Source organism: Bos indicus x Bos taurus, chromosome 4 (genome assembly GCF_003369695.1).
Source record: "Bos indicus x Bos taurus breed Angus x Brahman F1 hybrid chromosome 4, Bos_hybrid_MaternalHap_v2.0, whole genome shotgun sequence".
Lineage (NCBI taxonomy): Eukaryota > Metazoa > Chordata > Mammalia > Artiodactyla > Bovidae > Bos > Bos indicus x Bos taurus.
This window is the reverse complement of record NC_040079.1, coordinates 7530223-7551741: the sequence shown is the minus strand read 5'-3', so window position 1 is coordinate 7551741 and position 21519 is coordinate 7530223. Positions and strand designations below refer to the sequence as shown.

Genomic DNA, 21519 nt, shown 5'->3' with positions numbered 1-21519 from the left:
TCCCTAAAGGGTGATTGGTGGGAAAGGAGCAAAAAAGCCATGGTCCCTGCCAGCTAGAGATCTGCAAGGTGGTAAGGGGAACAGACTACAGAGGCAGGTCTCAAAGCTGTGGTCTATAAACGTTCTTGAGTTGAAAAAGACGTTTGGGCGTATGCATATATACATATATATGTTGATATGTATGCTATAAATCATATGATAGACAATTTAAGGGACAAGGTAAGTATTTTAAAGCATTATTTTATTTTTATAATTTTATAGATTTATTTTTGGTTGTGTTGGCGCTTCATTGCTGCACGGGCTTTTCTCTAGTTGCGTCCTGCAGGGGCTGCGTTTCGTTGCTGTGCGAGGGCTGCTCATTGCAGTGGTTTCTCTTGCGGGGAGAAGGCGATGGCACCCCGCTCCAGTACTCTTGCCTGGAAAATCCCATGGATGGAGGAGCCTGGTAGGCTGCAGTCCGTGGGGTCGCGAAGAGTCAGACACGACTGAGCGACTTCACTTTCACTTTTCACTTTCATGCATTGGAGAAGGAAATGGCAACCCACTCCAGTGTTCTTGCCTGGAGAATCCCAGGGACGGGGGAGCCTGGTGGGCTGCCATCTATAGGGTCGCACAGAGTCGGACACGACTGAAGCGACTTAGCAGCAGCTCTTGTTGCGGAGCACGGGCTCTAGGGTGCGCAGGCTTCAGTAGTTCCGGCTCCTGGGCTCTAGGACACAGGCTCAGTAGCTGCGGTGCACGGGCTTAGTTCCTCCTAAGCGTTTGGGATCTTCCCAGACCAGGGCTCGAACCCGTATCTCCTGCATTTGTAGGTGAATTCTTTACCACTGAGTCACCAAGGAAGCCCTAAAGCATTATTTTAAACTTTGTATAATTTGTGATTCGAAGAATATTTTTCCATCACTAAAAATGATGGTTTGAGTAAGATAACATCTAAGGTTACATTCAGCTCTGAAGGTTACATTCATATTCTACAGACATAGAGATGACAGGATCCAAGTACTAAGAGTAAATTTCCTTGATTCCTCTAACACCACTGCCACCAATGGGAATAATTGTGAATGGCACCAAGGTTCATTTAAAGGCTTGTGTCAAGAGCTGAGTGTCATTGGGGAAGGAAGATGGGTGGCTTCTAAGAGATGCAACAAGATGACATTTATCTTGGTGAATTCATTGCAGGTAAGGCATAGAGAGCTTGCCAAAGTGAAAACAAGCCAAAATGAGAAATTACTCGTCACTGAGTGCTTGCTCTATGGCAGGCATTCCGTCACACAAGCACCTTTACTTGTATCTGCTATTTCACAAAGAGTAGTGGGATGAAGCTTGCTTCTTGAGCTCTTAACCTGGGACAGGCACTGTTCTAAGCACTTGATTTCAACTAACTCATTTAATCTGTAAACTCACTTAATAACTATGAAATATGTGCCACTATTATTCCTCACTAATAGTGAGGTCATGGAGGTGATGAGAAGTTCAAGACTTGCCCAAGGTCCGCATCTAGTAAGTGGCAGCGCTGGGTTATAGACCCAGGCGCTCTCACTCCTTGGCCCACTTTCTTTTCTTTTTCTTTGTTTTTACGATTTATTTATTTCATTGTTTCTGGCTGCAGTGGGCCTTCGTTGCTGCACACAGGCTTTCTTTAATTGTGGCCAGCGAGGGCTATTCTTAGTTGCAGAGCACAGGCTCTAGGGTGTGTAGGCTCAGTATTTGTGGCTCATGGGCTCTAGGGTGCACGGGCTTCAGGAGTTGCAGCACATGGGTTCATTAGTTGTGGCTCTCAGATTCTAGAGTGCAAGCTCAGTGGTTGTGGTATGTGGGCTTAGTTGCTAGGTGGCCTGGGGGATCTTCCCAGACCAGGGATTGAACCGGTGTCCCTTGCATTGCAAGGAGTCTTCTTAACCGCTGGACCACCAGGTGAGTCCCTCAGCCCACTTTCTAAACTGCCGCACCATCTCTGCAAGCCGATCAGACTGCAAACCTCTGCTTGGTGCTGCCTCCCTTGACACTGGAAATTTGATGTGAATATTTTTCTAGAGTTTCAGGCTTGGATGCTGAATCCAGCTGACTCAGAAACTGATGGATAAGCCAGAGTGTCAGTTTAATAATGTCCATGGGTGGTCTGGATATTTGCATCAGCCTGACCGACATGTTTCCCAGAAGCTACACGGGAACCTACATTAGAAGTTTCATTAGAAGTCTCACTGGTGCGCACGTGAATTCAGTAACTGAACCATTTAATGATCTTGGTATCCTATGTCCTGATATGTCTGCCTTCACAATCTTGATACTTTTTTTTTTCTATCTGACAGTAAATTTTTGTTGGTTTGAGACATATCTCAGCCAATTTTCTCAGCCCATCCCATTTTTTCTTTAGGTATATTAATGATTCAATTGCTTGTGGATCTGGTTGCTCTGGGCATCATGCCTGCTCTTGGAGTTGACTTTTCCTAGCCCTATTTTTTGATTCACCATTCAATCATCCAAAACTATTTATGAACATTTCTGTGTGCAAGAAATGGAGGATAACAGTGGAGGGCTTATCCACTGTTATGGATTATCCACTATCCATAATTACATTATGCATAGTAATTAGTTTGCATAATTACTATGCAAACTAATGGGAAAATGAGGTTATTTCAGATAGTGACAAATACCCTGAAAAATTATTAGGTAACAACACTGAGTGTTGGGATGGAGGAGGGTGTTGGGCTGTAGACAGTGTGGTCAGGGGATATCTCTCAGAGGAGGTAAAGTCTGAACTAAGCCCTCATGCTAAGGAGTCAGTCACATGAACATACTTTTCTGTTGATCTTAAGATTTTAGTTCTCAGGGAAAGTGCTTCATGCCTATCATTCAAAGTGGAAATTCATCGCCTGTCTCTATGGAGACAATGCGGCATGAATCACACAATCATCATTGCATTAGTGCTGTGTATCGTGTGCTCAAACGGTAAAGCAGCCATGCTTTTCAACCCAAAACTCAGAATGCGTAGTTTAATATGAAGCATGTAGGCTGGATGTGCTCTCTTGGATTTTCTAAAGCATGATTACTATCACTGATAGGCTTCAGTGGGATGGTCTGGGCACCTAACCCCCTGTTGATATGAGAAATGTGTTTCTGGTTTCTAAAAAGCAAAGTAACAGGTGTATTTTTGAATAAAACTGCTTGCCGTTTGGGAGCATGTCTCTTTTCCCCAACCAGATTACAAGTTCTTCCCTCAGAGAAATGTCTGAGTTTTACATTTTTAAAAAACTTTTTATTTTATATTGGAGTATCGCCAACAATATATATACCACAATATGGACTTCCCTGGTGACTCAGATGGTAAAGCATCTGCCTGCAATGCGGGAGACCCGGGTTCAATCTCTGGGTCAGAAGATCTCCTGGAGAAGGAAATGGCAACCCACTCCAGTATTCTTGCCTGGAAAATCCCATGGACAGAGGAATCTGGTATGCTACAGCCTATGAGGTCGCAAAGAGCCGGACACGACTGAGACTTCACTTTCACTTTCATAGCCAATAATACTGTGATAGTTTCAGGTGGACAGTAAAGGGACTCAGCCATGGGTATACATTTATCTATTCTTCTGCCATGGGTTTCCCTTGTGCTCAGCTGGTAAGAATCCACCTGCCGTGTGGGAGACCTGGGTTTGATCCCTGGATTGGGAAGATCCCCTGGAAAAGGGAAACGCTACCTACTCCGGTATTCCGGCCTGGAGAATTCCATGGACTGTATAGTCCGTGGGGTCGCAAAAAGTCGGACACGACCGAGCGCCTTTCACTTTCACTTCTTTCATTCTCCCCCATGAGTTTTATACGTTTTTTAATCCGTCAAAGCACCTGCCAGAGTGCTGGAAAAGCAGAGGTCTATGTGTTGTGTTAGTATTAGTCACTCAGTCGTGTCCGACTCTTTGCGACCCCATGGACTGTAGCCCAACAGGCTCCTCTGTCCTTGGGATTCTCCAGGCAGAAATACTGGAGTGGGTTGCCGTTCCCTTCTCCAGGGGATCTTCCCTACTCAGGGATCAAACTTGGGTCTCCTGCATTGCAGGCAGATTCTTGACCGTCTGAGCCACCAGGGAAGCTCTCCAAACCACTGAGAGATGAATTTAAATGGAATTAAATGTTTGATAAGAAGTGGTAAACGTATCACAATAAAAACTTAGACAATTGCTTGTTTGGGGTTCATTAATGAAGCTGTGCTTATAGGAGGTTCGTCTTAAATTTGCAACCTGCCCTTGTCTTGGAAAGTCCTCGTCCTCCGTCCCTCTCGGGCTGAATGCCGAGGTGTTGTTCACCCTCCTGCCGCACGGAGGCGCCAGGGGAAACCCCGCGCGGCGAGGATCGGCGGGTGGCGCCCGTCTTGGCCCGGGAGGGCCGGACTCCCACAATGCACCTTGCATCAACACGGCGCTGGGGGCGGTTGCCAGGAGGTGCCGGCGGGCCCCCCAGGAAACCCCGCACGCAGCCCGAGGCGTATCAGACGGGCCCCGGGTGGCAGCCATGGCGGAGCTGGCACCTGCTCGGGTAAGAGTCCTCCTCGTGCGGGCCCGGGTGCGTGTTGAGGGTGGCGGAGCCCCCGGCCGGGGGCTGGACTTCGAGGTGCGGCCCCGGCGGGGCTGGGCGTCGGTAGTCAGCGGCTGGCACGGATCCACGCTGACCTTCCCCCGACGACCCCAGAGCCCTGCCCTTTCCCGGACGGTTCCCTCCGCGTCGGCCGTAGCCCCGGCGTCTTCCCGAGAAACTTCTCCGAGGCTTGTTTCATGTTCTTGGATTTGCTACCGTCCCGACCTGTTTCCGTCGCGCCCTGAGAGCCCGTTTTCTGGCTGATGAGACGCGGAAGGGAAACCCTGGGTCCCCGTCATTGCCAGCGAACTTGCCCCGTGTTCCGGGACCCCAGGACTCTGCTTCTCTGTGACCAGCTCGTCCTCGGCCTGATGGGGTTGCTCTCGTTCCTTCTGCCGTGCTCTCCTGCTGCAGACTCTGCCCTGGGTTGCAGCCGCGCTGGTTGAAGTTAAGGCTGGGCTTTCTCTCCCCGGGGGGCAGGTGTTACCCTCACGGTGTAAGTTGCTGGCTTTTTGTGTGGGAAGCTGTCGATCTCTTTCCATCTCCTCTCCCACATGTCCCCATTCAGGGAATGGCAAGACGTGGAGCTTGGGCACGGAGTCGGGAAACTGGGTTTTAGCCCGTAACTCAGCTCTCAGCTATCCAGTCTAGTGATTTTAGGTAACTGAGTTCACTTTAAGCTTCTGTTTCCTTAGCTGTAAATTGAATGTTTGGCTAGTTACTAGATGATCTGGTGGCTCAGACAGTAAAGAATCCGCCTGCAATGCAGGAGACCCAGGTTTGATCTCTGGGTCGGGAAGATCCTCTGGAGGAGGCCTTGGCAACCCAGTAAAGTGTTCCTGCCTGGAGAATCCCATGGACAGAGGATACTGGCGGGCTGTAGTCTATAGGGTCTCAAAGATTAGGACGTGACTGAAGCGACTGAGTTTGCATCACACAAGGTTCTTGGCAGCTCTGACATTCTCTTATTACGAAGTGTTGGTTACTTTGATGATATAAGATTTGCTGTAGAAAGGGCAGATGGAGTTCAGTTGGTCTTTAGGGCAGCATTTCTTTATCTAGAGACACTTTCAGAATCATGTGAGAGGGCTAAGGAGATCCTGTTGTGAAAATTTGACCATGAGCTGGGTGTCTTGTATTTGATTCTTGTGGGAAGTTGTTAAGAACTAAGAGGGGAAGGATTGGGAGACTTGATACAGTGTGTGTTTTCAATGAATTATGACAAGACACAAATGTTCACAATATCACTATATTTACCTCATTTGATTCCTTTAAGCTAAGGTGATCTAGTCAAAGACCTGCCTTTTCCTCAAGACCACGTTGTAATTCTAAAGTTGGGCTGGAGGATACATTACTAACTTCCAAAATACTTCTTCCTAACTGTTCAGTGCAGTTTCCTACATGTCTTCAACAGATCTTGTTAAAAGGAAGTCTTGTCCTCCAAAATCCCCAAGTATGCCTTAATTAATTTATGGATCTATCAATGCAGAACATATTTAAATTGTCCTCAAGTGTATTTCGTTTCTCGTCTTCAGATAAAGGATTCTGTAACTCTTATTTGACAGTATGGCCAAAGGGTGCCCTGATGAAAACAACCAAAAATTCTGAGGTGGGGGAGGGAACAAATATATTTGAAATGTAGTTAGTAGAGCATATGAAAGAGCAAGCTCTTAAGAGATAAGAAGGATTTCTGAAGCCAACTCTGAGGACATTTACTGAACATTCATTGGTAGTGTTTATAACCTCAAGGGGCATTGGAAAATAGACAAAACTCACAGCCTAAGATGGGAAGTCTCAGACGCCTTCAACTCCAGTCTTGTAACGTTGAAACTTCAAAGGGCAACCTTAAGGGTGAACTGGAAGTAAGCTCTTACCTCTAGGGAGTAATTGCAGAGAAAATCATGACAAACCTTGGTGCTGAGAGATGGGTACAAGGTGCCCCTTGAGAATTCATGTTGACTCTCCAGTGGGCTTATTGCCTGAATTCATATGACCTCAAATCTTCTCTGAAGTATTCAGCACTTAACTCAGACTTCAAATAATTCTCATAGATAAAAATCTAAGAAAAAATGAATTCCCAATAAAAGTTATGCAAAAAGTAATGAAAAACTGAGAAAAAGCCAGTAAAATGACAAAAAATTAGTCATTCAGAGATTTCAGAGGTTGCAATTTCAGAAGAAAAACATTGGAATTCCAATAGGAAACACACACAATCTGCACTGGAGGCCATGTTTGATGAGTGGTTAATGGGCGAGGGTATCATAGGACTGATGCAAATACAAACACTTAGAAGCCCAGTAGATCCCAATCAGGATAAACATAAAGAAATCTCTACCTAGACACATAATGGTGAAGGTACAGAATACAATGCAGAGATAATTCTTTAAAAAGATTGGCTTCAAATGAACCATTCTTAAGACTGATGAGGTTCATCTCAACAACTCTGGAAGCCAACCAGCAGTAGATTGGCATTGTGGAAAGGCTAAAAGAAAATAACTATGTAGTCCCATATTTATACTTCTCAAAAGTATCTTTTAAAAAAATGGTAAAATATTTTCAGACAACTGACAATTTGTTATTAGTATACTCATTAAAGAAATTCTAAAGAATGTACTTAAGGTACAAGGAAAATTATCCTAAGTGGAAAGTGATAATGTAATAAAATATCCATTAAAATGGGTAAATCTAAACAACTATTGTCTGAATAAAAGAGTAATACTCTCTTGTGGGTTAAAAACAAAGATAGAATTAAAATACATGGCAGCGTTGATATAAATGTTAGGAAGCCGCTGCTGCTGCGTCACTTCAGTCGTGTCCGACTCTGTGTGACCCCATAGACGGCAGCCCACCAGGCTCCTCCATCCCTGGGATTCTCCAGGCAGGAACACTGGAGTGGGTTGCCATTTCCTTCTCCAGTGCAGGAAAGTGAAAAGTGAAAGTGAAGTCGCTCAGTCATGTCTGACTCTTTGCGACCCCATGGACTGCAGCCTTCCAGGCTCCTCCGTCCATGGAATTTTCCAGGCAAGAGTACTAGAGTGGGTTGCCATTGCCTTCTCCAACGTTAGGAAGAGATGATCGAATTTCAGATGTTTGAAGTCTTTGTAAGCAGTTTCTAGGATGGTTGCTAAAAGCCTAGACATTGGCTATATAACCTAAATTCAAAAGGGAGAATAATAGAATAAGAAAAAAATCAATCTAAAAGAAGGCAAGAAACAGGATGAGATAAATAGCACAAATAAGGTAAAAATAAAAATAGACCAACAATTACAATAAATGTAAATGGACTAAATGTTTTAGTTAAGAGGCAGAGATTGATCTGCCCATCTGGGTTAAAGTTTGGCAAATGATTTATAAGAGATAATGACTAAAAGATTAAGCTATAGAAACGTTTCACTATAAGAGGATATGAAAACATGTACCAGGCTAATACTAACCATGGGAAAATCCCTGGTGGTTCAGTGGTTAAAAATCCACCTGCCGCTGCAGGGGACACGGGTTCAGTCCCAGTCCAGGAAGGTTCCACATGCCGTGGAGCAGCTAAACTCATGTGCCACCGCTATTGAGTCCTTGTGCTGCAACTCCTGGAGCCAGTGCTCCACAACAAGAGAAGCCCCCACAGGGAGAAGCAATGAGGAATCGCCCCCACTTGCGGCTGGAGAAATCCCATGCACAGCAACAAAGACCCGGCGCAGCCAAAAATAAAATAAAAAAATAAACAGTATTTGTTTAAAAAGGAAAATTGACTTAACTGTATTAATATTGCTAGAGATAAAGGGCTACTATTGCTTTTATTATGGTAAAAGACTTAATTACCATCCTGATAGAATGTTTCTAATCTTATGTGCATCTAATTATATAGCCTCAAAATATAGTAAACAAAAATTGATAGAACTACAAGGAAAATTCACTGTCATAGTAGAAATTTTAACACAACCTTAGTATTTTATGAATAAAAGACTAGTAAGGGTGTAGTGCATTCGATAGAGCTTTCTGAGATGATGGAAATATTCTCTGCCCTGTTCAGTATAGTAGGAACAAAGTACATGTGGCTGTCAAGCACTTGCAATGTAGCTCACTAGCTGAGGAACTGAAGAACTCCATTTTTAATTAATTCTAATTAAATTTTAGCATCCGAATGTTTCTGGTGGCGGTTACTGTAGGGTAAGGGAGTTAGAGAAAGCAAGGTTCGGAAAAAGAACAAGACCGGCACTTTACAGGAACAGATCACCTTTAATGAGGCGAGAAGGGGCACCAGTCAGATCAGTGAGCTGCTGCACTAACCCAAGAAAAGAGTAAGTATGTATAGGCATATATGTGGAAATCTACTGTCTTAAGGGGGCCTCTTCTTCTCTAAGGTTGTTTGGAGTAGTTAGCTCTTAAATGGCTGGGGCAAGGAATTCTGGAGATTGGCCAGAGGCTGGACCGGCTGGGAGCTGGGCGTAATCAACCTTAATGTCCATTTCTTTTCTTTGGGTGAGAGAATTCTTTGTTTTGCATAGAATGGTGGGGAGGACCCGGAGGGGAGTTTTAACTCCAGGCTATTTTGAGCTGTGTAACTTTCCTTCAGTAATACTGTGCAGCACGGACACAGAGGATAATAATTTTTTATCCACATAGCTGCTACTGCTGCTAAGTCACTTCAGTTGTGTCCGACTCTGTGCGACCCCATAGACGCAGCCCACCAGGCTCCCCCATCCCTGGGATTCTCCAGGCAAGAACACTGGAGTGGGTTGCCATTTCCTTCTCCAATGCCTGAAAGTGAAAAGTGAAAGTGAAGTCGCTCAGTCGTGTCGGACTCTTTGAGACCCCATGGACTGTAGCCTACCAGGCTCCTCCGTCCATGGGATTTTCCAGGCAAGAGTACTGGAGTGGGGTGCCATCGCCTTCTCCGTCCACATAGCTATCAATATATAATTTCAATGTTTAGAGAGATTAATGAAGAAAAAAGAGAGAAGGCAAAAATGCCCTATTAGAAATGCAAGTGTGTTCTAGTGGTTGATGCTGACTGCAGACTGGGACCTTAGGCAGAGTTGTCGAACAGAACATGTAGACCAAACTGTCCCTGACAAAGCCTCCTCTAGTTGCAGATTTGTGAGCAAAATACATGTTGTTGTCTTAAGCCACTACGTTTTAAAATTATTTATGATATAGCAATTGATGATTGGAACAGATACCTATGGAATATGTTTAAATAGCAAAAGATATTAAAAACATGTTAGGAAAGGAGTATGTACTGTGAGTGGATTGAAACATTTTTATTCTAAAGATGTCATTTCTCAGATTTATCTATGAATTTGATGCAGTGCCAGACAAAATCTCTAAAGATATTTTTGTGAAATCTTTCAAACTTGTAGACTATCACCAGCCCAAAAATAATCAAGATACTCCTGTGAAATAAGTAAGAGGGACTTGTACCAGGTATCAATAATTATCAAAAAGCATAGTCATTAGGATGGTAATTTTGGTAAAGCAGTAGAAAATTGACCCATAGAACAGAAGAGAGATGCCAGAAACAGACTGATTGCATGTATGAAAACTTGATTTATGACAGAGATAACAGGTAAATGATGGGTTTTTCAGGATATAGTATTAGCTCTGTTGACTTCCATATGAAGATTGAGGCTTGCACTCTACACAAATACTGTCTCAATTCTAGTTGAGATAAATAATTAAATATGAAAGTCAAAACTGTCAAGTGTTTAGAAGACAGTATCGTGTGATATAGATGTTTTTTATATGCCTGACGTGAAAGTGCAAACCACAAGAGAATTAATACTGAGAAAAAACTCACCTACATTAAAACTTTATATTGAACAGTAGTAAAGAGAATTTTAAAATGAGGCACGAATAAGGGAAGTGATTTGTAATACATATAACTGATAGATTAGTATACAGAATTTACAGACAAACTGTATCAGACAACCTCATAAATACTTAGAGAAGTCAGATAACCCAAAAGATAAATGGACGAAAGACTTCAGCAGTGAAGGGGAAATTTGAATGGCCAGTAAACATTAAGGAAAGATGTTTATCCCTTGCTAGTTAATAACAAAAATGAAGGTGAAAACCATAATGAGATATCATTTCAGATCTATAGAGGGACACGCACAAGGGTTTCCCTGGTGTGTCAAGTCAGAAGGTAAAGAATCTGCCTGCAGTGCAACAGACCTAGGTTCGATCCCTGGGTCCTGAAGATAGCCTGAAGAAAGAAATGGCTTTCCACTCCAGTATTTTTGCCTGGAAAATTCCATCGACAGAGGAGCCGGGGGGCTACAATCCATGGGGTTGCAAAGAATCAGACACAACTGAGCAACTATCACTTTCAGTCTGCTGCTGCTGCTAAGTCGCTGCAGTCGTGTCTGACTCTGTGCGACCCCATAGACGGCAGCCCACCAGGCTCCCCCGTCCCTGGGATTCTCCAGGCAGGAACACTGGAGTGGGTTGCCATTTCCTTCTCCAGTGATACAGGGACACAAATTTTAGTTTGACAGTAACAAATGTTGATGATATTGTGGAACAGCCAGAATACTTACAGACTTCTGATGGGAGTGAAATTGGTACAACTGCTTTGGAAACCATTTGACGTTATCTATTTAAGTTCAGGATGTGTATATACCCTATGAGCCAACAGTTCCCTTCCTAGCACTATGCCTTGGGAAACTTGCCCATATCCACTAGAAGCCAGGTACAGTTCTATTCATCACAGTACTGTTTGTAATGACGAAGATGAGGAAACATCAGTAGTGGAAGGGAAAAATAAACTGTGGTGTAGTCACATGGTAGAATATTATACAGCAGTGAAAATGAATTAATCAGAGCCACCGGCAATACCAAGTTGTTCCCTGGAGTTGTAGAAGAGTGACTTGTTTATATAAAATACTAAAACATGAAAAATTAGAAGAATATATTTTTTGGAAACAAACGTAAAAAAAAATGAAAAAGGGCAGTTAATAGTGAAAAAACGAATTCGGGATAGTAGTTACTTCAGAGAGTTGCACGAAGGACTGTAAAGTGATACATAGATAACACAGGCACACACGCACACGCGCGTGTTGTGCTTCACTTTACTGCACTTGGCAGTGTTGCTCAGCAGTTGAAGTTTCTGGCAACTCTCCATCAAGCAAATCTGTCATCTGCCAGTTTTCCAGCATATGTGCTCACCTTGTATCTCTGTGTCACGTTTTGGTGATTCTCAAAATATTTTGAACTTTTTCATTGTTACTATATTTGTTATGGTGATCAATGATCTTTGCTGTTAATACTGCAAAAAGATTCCAACTCCCTGGAGGCTCAGATGATGGTTAGCATTTTTTATCAATAATGTATTTTTTAATTAAGGTATATACTGTTTTTTAGATGTAACGCTATTACATTAGATTACAGAATAGTGTAAACATAACTTTTCATATGTACTAGAAAATCAGAAAATTCATTTGACTTGTTTATTGTCATACCTGCTTTATTGTGGTGGTTTGGAACTGAACCCACAGTATCTCCAAGGTATTCTCTGTGTGTGTGTACACATATGTGTTTAACTTTAATTAAATAGCTTTTTTACCTGAATGCTGGTTACATGGAGATTTATTGTCACGACTTTATATATTTTATGTATTATGTAAATATTCTTTTTTTAATCTGTTCAATACAAAAAGTCATCTATCTCAGAGTCAGAAGCAACCTTAAATATCATCTTGTCCAGCTTTGTCGAGTGTCACTTTAAGACTGTGCTTTAGTGTTTTACTCAAGCAGCTTGTAGGTTTCCTAAGAGCAGGCCATAGCTGCAGGCCCGGTGTATGATACATGATCTGACAACAAGATAGAATTTGCAAGCAGGATTGTCCCAGAAAATCCAGAAATGTGGTGAGTGTAAGTGTACTTTTAAAGGTTTCTCATTGCCTTCAGGAGTATTCTTATGTATGAAAGCTAAGGAAAAAATTATAGAGAAGTATGTGTTCAGTGAAAAAGTCAAACAAGCAATAGTTTATAATCAAAGATTAAAATCCCTCTTTCTCACATCCTGAGGCTGACTTGTGTTAGTATAGTTTGGTGAATATCTTCCCACACCTTCCTGTGTGCTAAAACAAACATAAACACTTATGTTGTCTCTTCTTTAGGAAAATGAAGTCATAATAAATGTATTTCCCTCAGAGTTGGCTTTATCGTATCAGTGTATGATGAACATTCTTCCAGATCATACATGTGGGTCTCACTCATTCTTTTTAACAGTTGTGTAACATCATCTTTGTGCCACGATTTATTTAACCATCCTCTTCTTAATAGACATCTAGAGGGAGTCCCTTGCGGTCCAGCGGTTAGGACTTGGCACCGTCACCGTGTCCCTCATCACTTCAGTCGTGTCTGGACTCTGCGACTCTGTGGACTGTAGCCCGCCAGGCTCCTCTGTTCATGGAATTCTCCAGGCAAGAATACTGGAGTGAGTTGCCAGTTCCTATTTCAGGGGATCTTTCCAACCCAGGGATCGAACCTGCATTTCTTGCATCTCCTGCATTGACAGGTAGATTCTTTACCCACTGAGCCCCATGGGGAGCTGGTCACTACTGTGGCCCAGGCTCAGTCCCTGATCGGGGAATTATCCTATAAGCCACTTGGTGCAGACAAAAAAAAGACATCAAGATTATTTCCAGGTTTGGGCTCTTCCAAAGTATGTTGCCAGTAATCAGTCATCTTCGTATGTATGTCGCTGAATAATAATCTGTTTATTTTTGAAGAGTCCCTTGGTGGTATCACTAGGTGAAAGGGCTTTTAGTGACCTTTTGGATATTTTCTTCCCTCAAGTTTGTAGTATTTTTCATTGCTTCCAGGAATGTTACGAAGGTACCAGATTACCAGTTCATAATCGGCTCTGGTTGTTGTTCCCTTGCCCTCTCTCTCATATTTCTCAACCAGGTTTATGAAAAGTGATTTCACTTGGTTGTATCTGCTTTCCTGACCGCTCATGTGGTTGTCTTTTCATCTGCTTAGTGACCACCTACATTTCCACTTTTGCAAATAATTTATAGTCTGCAGTTTTATGTTTGGGTTATTTATCTTTTCTTCCTGATTCATATCCTGTTTACAAATATTCTCCCTGTTTGTTTCTAGATTTTGTTTATGGTATCTTTTACGATAGCTAACATTTTCTCCTTCCTTGATACTCTGCGTCCTATTTACTGAGATGTAATTTACATACAATAAAATTCACTCCTTAAGCATAACTGTAGTTCAGGGAGTTTTGAAAAATGTGTTCAGTTCAGTTCAGTCGCTCAGTCGTGTCCAACTCTTTGCAACCCCATGAATCGCAGCACGCCAGGCCTCCCTGTCCATCACCAACTCCCAGAGTTCACCCAAACCCACGTCCATTGAGTCGGTGATGCCATCCAGCCATCTCCTCCTCTGTCGTCCCCTTTTCCTCCTGCCGCCTGTCCCTCCCAGCATCAGAGTCTTCTCCAGTGAGTCAACTCTTCGCATGAGGTGGCCAAAGTACTGGAGTTGCAGCTTTAGCATCAGTCCTTCCAAAGAACACCCAGGACTAATTTCCTTTAGAATGGACTGGTTGGATCTCCTTGCAGTCCAAGGGACTCTCAAGAGTCTTCTCCAACACCACAGTTCAAAAGCACCAATTCTTAAGCACTCAGCTTTCTTCACAGTCCAACTCTCACATCCATACATGACCACTGGAAAAACCGTAGCCTTGACTAGACGGACCTTTGTTGGCAAAGTAATGCCTCTGCTTTTCAGTATGCTATCTAGGTTGGTCATAACTTTCCTTCCAAGGAGGACATATGTGTAGCCATCATATTACCAAGTTACAGAATATTGTCATCATCATCCCCAAAAGTACCCCCTAAGTAATTAATTTCCTCCAGTCCCAGCCCCAGCAACCACTGGTCTGTTTTGTGTCTATAGTTTTACCTTCTCCTGAATGTCGTGTAAATGAATGCAGTATGTAGCATTTTGTGTCTGGTTTCTTTCACATTTGTGATTTTGAGATTCATCCATGTTGTTACAGGTATCAATAATTTGTTCCTTTTTATTGCTGAGGAGTATTCTGATATAAGGTGGAGAAGGAAATGGCAACCTACTCCAGTATTCTTGCCTGGAGAATTCTATGGACAGAGAAGCCTGGTAGGCTACACTCCGTGGGGTCGCAAAGACTCAGACACGCTGAGTGACTAACCCTAACCATTCTGATATAAGGTGTATCTTTCGTAGGGCTGCTGTAACAAAGGCCCACCAGCTAGGTGGCCTAACCAACAAATTGATTGTCTGTCAGCTCTGGAGGCTACTAGAAGTCTGAAATCCAGGGGCCCGAAGGGTTGGCTCTTTGCAAGGACTGTGGGGTGGCATCTGACCCCTGCTCTCCCCTGGCTTCTGGTGGCGCCAGGTGCTTCCTTGCCTGGTGGCAGCGTAACCCCGACCTCTGCCTCCAGAGCCGCGCAATCACCTGCTCCCGTGTGCCTTCGCACCGTGTCTTCCCTCTGTGTCTGTTTGTCTCCATGTCTGTGTTTCTCCCACATTCTTAGGAGGCCAGTCACTTTGGATTAGAGCCCACCCTCCTGACCTCATGTTAACTTGATAGGCAGTGAAGACTATCTCCAAGTCAGATCACATTGTGAGGTACGGGGGTTAGGACTTCCTCCTGTCCTTTTGGGGAGACATAATTCAACCCATAACAAACAGATGGACCACCATTGGTTTGTTTATCCGTTCACCAGTTGATGGACATTCACATTGTTTCTGTCATGATAGATAATTTAAAACAAAAGAAAAGAGGAAGCTTGGCTTGCCTGCTCTTTTTAGCCTTTGACGACATGGAAGAGGAGGGATGTTGTTTCTCTGCTTAGATCCCAGCCCACCTTCCTGTTTGGAAAACAGTGCTAGCAAGTAACACAGTGCTGGGCCACAGAAGGGAAAGAGATGCCAATAAACTAGAGACTTAGGAACAGAATGTGTGGTGAAATGAATTTATCCAGTAATCGAATTTTTTGGTTTCATTTGTATTTTTCGTTTACATTAAACTTTTCTTTACATGTTTTTTAAGGGGGATATTTAAGCCTTTGACTTAAATAGCTCAGTAACGGACTGAGTTGGTTACCTGGAGTAGGTCACGGCCAAACTTAAGCGTTCAGTTCTGTGCCACTGGTTGGCCTCATCTCATCCCCTCTTTCTCTAGACCGTAAGCTCAGGCCCTGGCAGTTCTTCTAAAAGTATTTCCTTCCAATGTCTTGTTCTCCATGTCCTCATTATAGTTACAGAAGCAGCCTTGAATAAAGTGTGTGCCATATAAGAGAATATGGAGCTTTGGGGGTTTAAGACTGCCATGAACACAGAGTGGGCAAGACAACAGCTCAGGACACTTCCCAGGTGCTGGTTTTATTAATTCTGAGCCTCAGCCGCTGTCAGGGACAGACCCTAAAAATGTGAAGCCTAGGACAGTGCCAGAGGACTCAGGTCATTTAAGTAAATGTTTCTGAAGGATTCAGTTTTCACTCTCCTGGTTGGTAAGGTGCAAAGGTGGATGTGGTGAGTCTTGTAGGTCCTGCTAAGGAATTTTGTCTTGATTGTGGGGAGCCACCTGCAGAGCTGACGTGATCCACTGCGAAGTCTGGCAGGAATGTGGAGGTGAGAGTGGATGGGAATCACATCATTTATCATAGCAGAGTATCACACATACTCTAAAATATCAAATAGAAAAAAATTGGCTTAAAAACATGAATACTGACACGGGAAAGTCATACTGAAACGCAGGTAACAAAACATTTACAATATGATGGCAGTTTTGTTGAAAAATAAAATAAGTTAGAAGTTGGGGGAGAGGGGGGAAACCTTGTAGACAACATACCAAAATTTCAACAGCCTATTTCTGGATGGTGATATTTTACATACATGTTTCTTTCTTTCTCCTTTTCAGTTTTTTCTTGTTATGGCATATACGTGTAATTTGAGGTATCAGAATATAAAAGCACATGCTTTTTAAACTAAAAAAAAGGTAGAAACTGGGTGCCGTAGTGTTCCTGGACCCCTTGTGTGTTTTTAACCTGTTGTTTGGAAGAGCCGCTGACCGCCTGACCCTGCACCTGGTTCTTCAGCACAGGAGGAAGCACCGCTCCAGCCCTCTGACTTCCTCCAGGCCACCCCCACAAGCAACGGAGAAAAGCTCCTACCTGGAGACCACAGAGATCTCGCTCTGGACCGTGGTGGCCGCCATCCAGGCCATGGAGAAGAAGGTGGAGTCCCAGGCCGCCCGCCTGCTGACTCTGGAGGGGCGGGCGGGGACAGCCGAGAAGAAGCTGGCTGACTGCGAGAAGACGGCCGTGGAGCTCGGGAACCAGCTGGAGGGCAAGTGGGCCGTGCTGGGGACCCTGCTGCAGGAGTACGGGCTGCTGCAGAGGCGGCTGGAGAACGTGGAGAACCTGCTGAGGAACAGGAACTTCTGGATCCTGCGGCTGCCCCCGGGCAGCAACGGGGAAGTTCCCAAGGTAAGCCGATTCTCAGGGGCTGTCTGAAGATTTCCCAGTGGCCGGCTTGTCCTTTGTATCCTTGATTGGAGGCCCTCACTGTGTGACGTTTGTGATTCCAGGTGTCCAGGTCACTTGAAAATGATGGCGTCTGCTTTTCAGAGCAGGAGTGGGAGAACCTGGAGGACTGGCAGAAGGAGCTCTATGCCAACGTGATGAAGAGCAACTATGAGACTCTGGTCTCTCTGAGTAGGTAGCGGTTTCCTCCCCGGACCTTGCCCTCAGACGTCCTGCAATTCCTGACCGAGGCGTTTGTGACCCAGGCCACACCTGGGATTCTCGTGGCTGTGGGTCCTCTCTTGGCCTCCGCCGGGTTGAGTAATGGGAATCTCCAGGCCCTCAGTTTAGGAAGACTCTTGGAAAGGTTTTGTATTCATGTAGTCAGTCCTTGATAGTGTTTATACTAATAGATAAGATGTCATCATGTGCATTAGAGTGTAACACAGCTAGGATACCTCAAGCTGGTTTTAATATTTAGGACGGCTTGACAAGAAATCCTTTGTTACCTGGGATGGGCAGGCAGCAGGGACTCACCAAACAATGTTTCTTGGCATTTTCCTGGAATTAACAGCCAGTCCTGTGGTTTCAAAGTTCATACTGTGTTTATTAGAAGTGCTGCTTGATAGGTAAAATAATAAACGCATTTTGTTTGGTTCTAAACTCCTTTAGAACCGAGGTCCGTGGAGGCTTGTCCAGAAGGCCGCTGTGACCAGAGCAGAGGGAGGGAGAGGGAAGGGGCAAATGGTTAGAGAGGAGACTGTGACCTTGGCTGGGTCACAGGTGCTGGTGGCTGTTGCCTTGTCTGTCCCGGTGGGGACAGCAGTCCTGACCTTGCCTTGCAGCGCTGTGGCCCAGATGAAGTTAGACCCCTGGAAAGGAGCCCCCGACCGTGGGAGGTGGGGGTGGTGGTGGGAGAAAAACAGGGAGCTCTAGGGCCTGGCCCCCAATGGCTGAGAAGGAGCGTGAAGACAGCTGTTAGCCGAGTGGCTCCTTCAAATCGGCCATAATTTTCTGAATTGTCTGAAACTGCTCAGGGAAAGTGACAGTGAATCTTCTGAAGTTTTACCATCAGCTCCTTGACCTCGGTCGCCTTGTTCACTGGCAAATGACCAGTCCTGTCTTCTGGGCTCACACTGTGCCCTTTCCAACCCAGAGGTGCTTGGCCAGCCTGAAGGAGAAGTGGAGTTGGGTGCAGAGATGCCGGGTGACTTGGAGGAGGAAGAGTCTCGTGGTGTCCACCCAGGTGAGTGGCTCCAGAATATTCCATGCCCATCCCGCCCCCGGCAGCCTGTTGTGAACTTTGCCACCACCAAACTGCCCCATGCCGATCGGCAGTCACCTTGTCCGGCGTTTGTTGTAAACTCCTTTATGGTTGTCATCAGTTCACCTCTTATACGTGGCTCTTACCTCCTTCACAGCTGCGGGGAGTCCTTAGGACTCGAGGCCACCTCGCCCTTCCGTGTGCCGTACAGGGTAGAGTGCCTAATAGACCTGAGTCAGAACCCAGCGGAGACTGAGAACAGGGTGGGTCATATCCGCAGGAGTGAGGCTCGCTGGGTAAGAGGCAGGAGAAGCCACTGGGAACCAGGTCATCTGGGGAGACTAGGCAGGAAGAACGGAGCTGGATACATGGATTTCTAAGCTACAGGTTTAGGTGTGTGTTTGTTTTATTATTCACATTTATTATTTTAACACTTAACACTTAAAGTAGCTTATGCGTTACCTGTGTTTATCTAGCCATTTTCTACAGAGGTTGAAAGCAAATTTGTGGACAGGCTTGGAGAACTTATAACAGTGTCCTGTAAGCATACTGTATTTAGAGTCCAGTCCAGTCTCTACCTGAGTATAGGTTTAGTTTTTCAGGTCTTGCAAGCCACTCAGTCTCCTCTTTCAGATTGTCCCAGTTCACTTGGTCCTGGGGTACTCTGACTGGAGCCCTTCTGAAGCTTGCCGAGGTGTGTTTAGCTCTGAGACAACCTAGACTGTGATCTCTTTTGTGGCTCTCCTTTTTCTTGGCAGTGGAGGAGGTCGTGGTCAAGCAGGAGACCCTGTACACGCAGGACAGCTCCGCGGACCTTCCTGGAGAGTGCTCTGGCTTTGCCAACGAGCAGGCTCTCCTGAGCCCGGAGCAGGCTGAGCTCTGGGATGGGCAGGGCAGTTCCATCCTCTTGGAATCGGGTCCTGCGGACACTCGTCTGCAGGAGCCCACTGACGGTGGGAGAGACCCTGGCAGTGGCAGAACTCTGGGCTGCCCCCCGAAGCGCAAGTGTCACAAGCAGCTGCAGCCGGGTCGGGAGTGTGGACAAGGCCTGCAGCTGAGAAGGGACAGCGCTGGCCCCTGCGGATGTCCCGAGTGTGAGGCCCCACACCCGCAGACCCCCTCGGAGCCAGAGGCGAGCCCCCGGCCCCGGCCCCAGCTTAAGCCGCCAGCCCGGAAGGCGCAGTCGCTCCAGTGCGATGCATGCGCGAGGAGCTTCCGCTGCCGGGTGAGCCTGCTGACCCACCAGCGCTGCCACCTGCAGGAGGCCGCCCGTGCTGGCCACCCAGCCCAGGAGCGGTTCTCACCCAACAGCCTGGTCGCCCTGCCTGGCCACATCCCCTGGAGGAGGAGCCGGGGCTCCCTTCTCTGCGGTTACTGCGGCAAGAGCTTCAGCCACCCGTCGGACCTGGTGCGGCACCAGCGCATCCACACGGGCGAGCGGCCCTACAGCTGCCCTGAGTGCGAGAAGAGCTTCGTGCAGAAGCAGCACCTCCTGCAGCACCAGAAGATCCACCAGCGGGAACGGGGTGGGCCAGCCCTGCAGCCCGCCAGGCCCAGCGGCCTGCTCTAGGGGTGCCAGCCCCTCACCCAGCGGAGGGGGGGGTGGGGGGAGCTGGCACTGTCCCCCAAAAGACACTGCAGGGTCGGGGACTGACTTCTTCCTGAGGGGGCTCTTTTTCATTTGCTTTCGTGACCAGGCGCCAGGCCGAGCCCAGAGGCAGTCCTGAAATCCAGGGGAGGTGGGGAGCCTGGGCCAGGCCTCTCCTGCCATCTCTGGTTTTCCCGTTGGAGCCAAAAGTCTCGGGCTGGGGGTGGCTGTCTGACCCCGCCGGGCCAGTGGCCTCTCCCAGCCTCTGGGTCTTCCCAGGGGTTGAATCAGGCCAGAGGAGTGAGCAGGCATGTGGGAGCACAGCCCCATGGGTCCTCCTCTTCCGTGGTCTGGTTCCTGACAAGTAGAGGAGATAGTTAAAGGGAACTGCTTACCCTGCTCTGAAGAACCTTTTTGCGGGGAGAGGGGAATTACATTTTAGTTGATGAAGAAAGCCCGGCGCTGTTTAAATTTTCAGAGTCGTAGAAGTTGTTCCTAACAAGGGGACCTGGCTTGCCCTCCAAGAGGGAGTCACTCACAGGCTCGCTCAGCCTGCTTACGTTCAGTCAAGCCAGAGGCCGGGACGCAGTGCTGAGGCCCCTGTTGTGGGGGTCCTGGGCTCTTCGGGGGGCTAACTGACCACGAGGGACAGCATAGTGAGGGAGCCCCCAGAGCGCCTGCTGGGTGTGAAGGGTCCAGGAAAGGAGCTGGGGTACGGCTGCTGTTGCGAGGGCGACTCCTCCCTGCCCTTCCAGCCCCTCCCTGCTGTGGTTCCACAGCCTCCCGGGGTGGAGAGCTCCGTTTTCACTTCGGTGGTTCAGCTTGTACCGTGCAGTGGTCCCTTGAGTTGGTCCCGGTTACACCAGTTGTTTCTTGAGGTTGTTCAGATCACACACACTCCACACTTGTTCTGGGCCTGACTTCCTGAGAAGATGGAGAAAAAGCGCCGTGTCCCTCAGGGGTGTTGAATACCCACCTGCCTGTTGTGTTGGGGAGGTGGGAGCGGGCTCCTGGCTCCTGTGTGAGTGTCCCCTTTGATGATTTGCAGTTGCCTAGAATAAAACTTGCTACTGGCAAAAAAAAAAAAAAAATGTGCTCCCGTTTGATGTCTTTCTCCATTTGTTGAAAATTCCCTCCTGGGGCCAGGGTGAAGGCCTAGTGGCACAGCCTGGCCCGCATCTTCCTTAAACCCGGGCAGCAGAGAGGAGGGCACGTGGGGGATACTCGCCAGTGTCTCTGGTGGTCGAGGGCTATAGACAGGCCGAGTGTCTGAGTCGTTGGGAGGTAGGCGATAGGGAGGGCAGGTGAAATGCTGTGGTACACGAGGAGTCGTTGGGAGACAGGAGTGTTGGCTTAGGTGTCTACGTAGCCGTGTGGGTCCATCTTAAGTACTTGGTGCTGATGGGGAATGTAAGAAATTGAATGAGATCTGTAACACAGTACTATTTCAGCAAATGAAAAATGTACATGTATGTATGTGTGCATTGCCCAGTCGGGTCCGACTCTTGGCAGCCCCATGGGCTGTAGCCCGCCACGCTCCTCTGTCCACGGGATCAAGTCATTTTGTAAGAACACACAACTGAAAA

At 46.3% G+C, this 21519-nt stretch overlaps 1 protein-coding gene across 2 annotated transcripts; it reads left to right on the top strand.

Moving 5' to 3' along the window:
- Positions 1-4388: 4388 nt before the first annotated feature.
- Positions 4389-21031, top strand: ZNF212 (zinc finger protein 212). 2 transcript variants are annotated; one of them, XM_027538710.1, is made up of 5 exons: positions 4389-4527; positions 16661-17045; positions 17147-17273; positions 18238-18327; positions 19104-21031. In XM_027538710.1, the coding sequence occupies exons 1-5, from the start codon at positions 4391-4393 to the stop codon at positions 19913-19915; spliced, it is 1551 nt and encodes a 516-aa protein (XP_027394511.1). In that variant the 5' UTR covers positions 4389-4390; the 3' UTR covers positions 19916-21031. The 2 variants fall into 2 exon arrangements, with proteins under 2 accessions (XP_027394511.1, XP_027394512.1); XM_027538711.1 differs by having other exon boundaries at positions 4396-4527; positions 16656-17045.
- The last annotated feature ends 488 nt before the right edge of the window (positions 21032-21519 follow it).

Bases quoted from the DNA above. Each gene is read 5' to 3' on its own strand.
- ZNF212 (XM_027538710.1), top strand. From the start codon at position 4,391: ATGCACCTTGCATCAACACGGCGCTGGGGGCGGTTGCCAGGAGGTGCC. The intron at 4,528-16,660 runs GTAAGAGTCCTC...TCTTCAGCACAG, and splicing joins CGGAGCTGGCACCTGCTCGG to GAGGAAGCACCGCTCCAGCC. The intron at 17,046-17,146 runs GTAAGCCGATTC...TTGTGATTCCAG, and splicing joins GCAACGGGGAAGTTCCCAAG to GTGTCCAGGTCACTTGAAAA.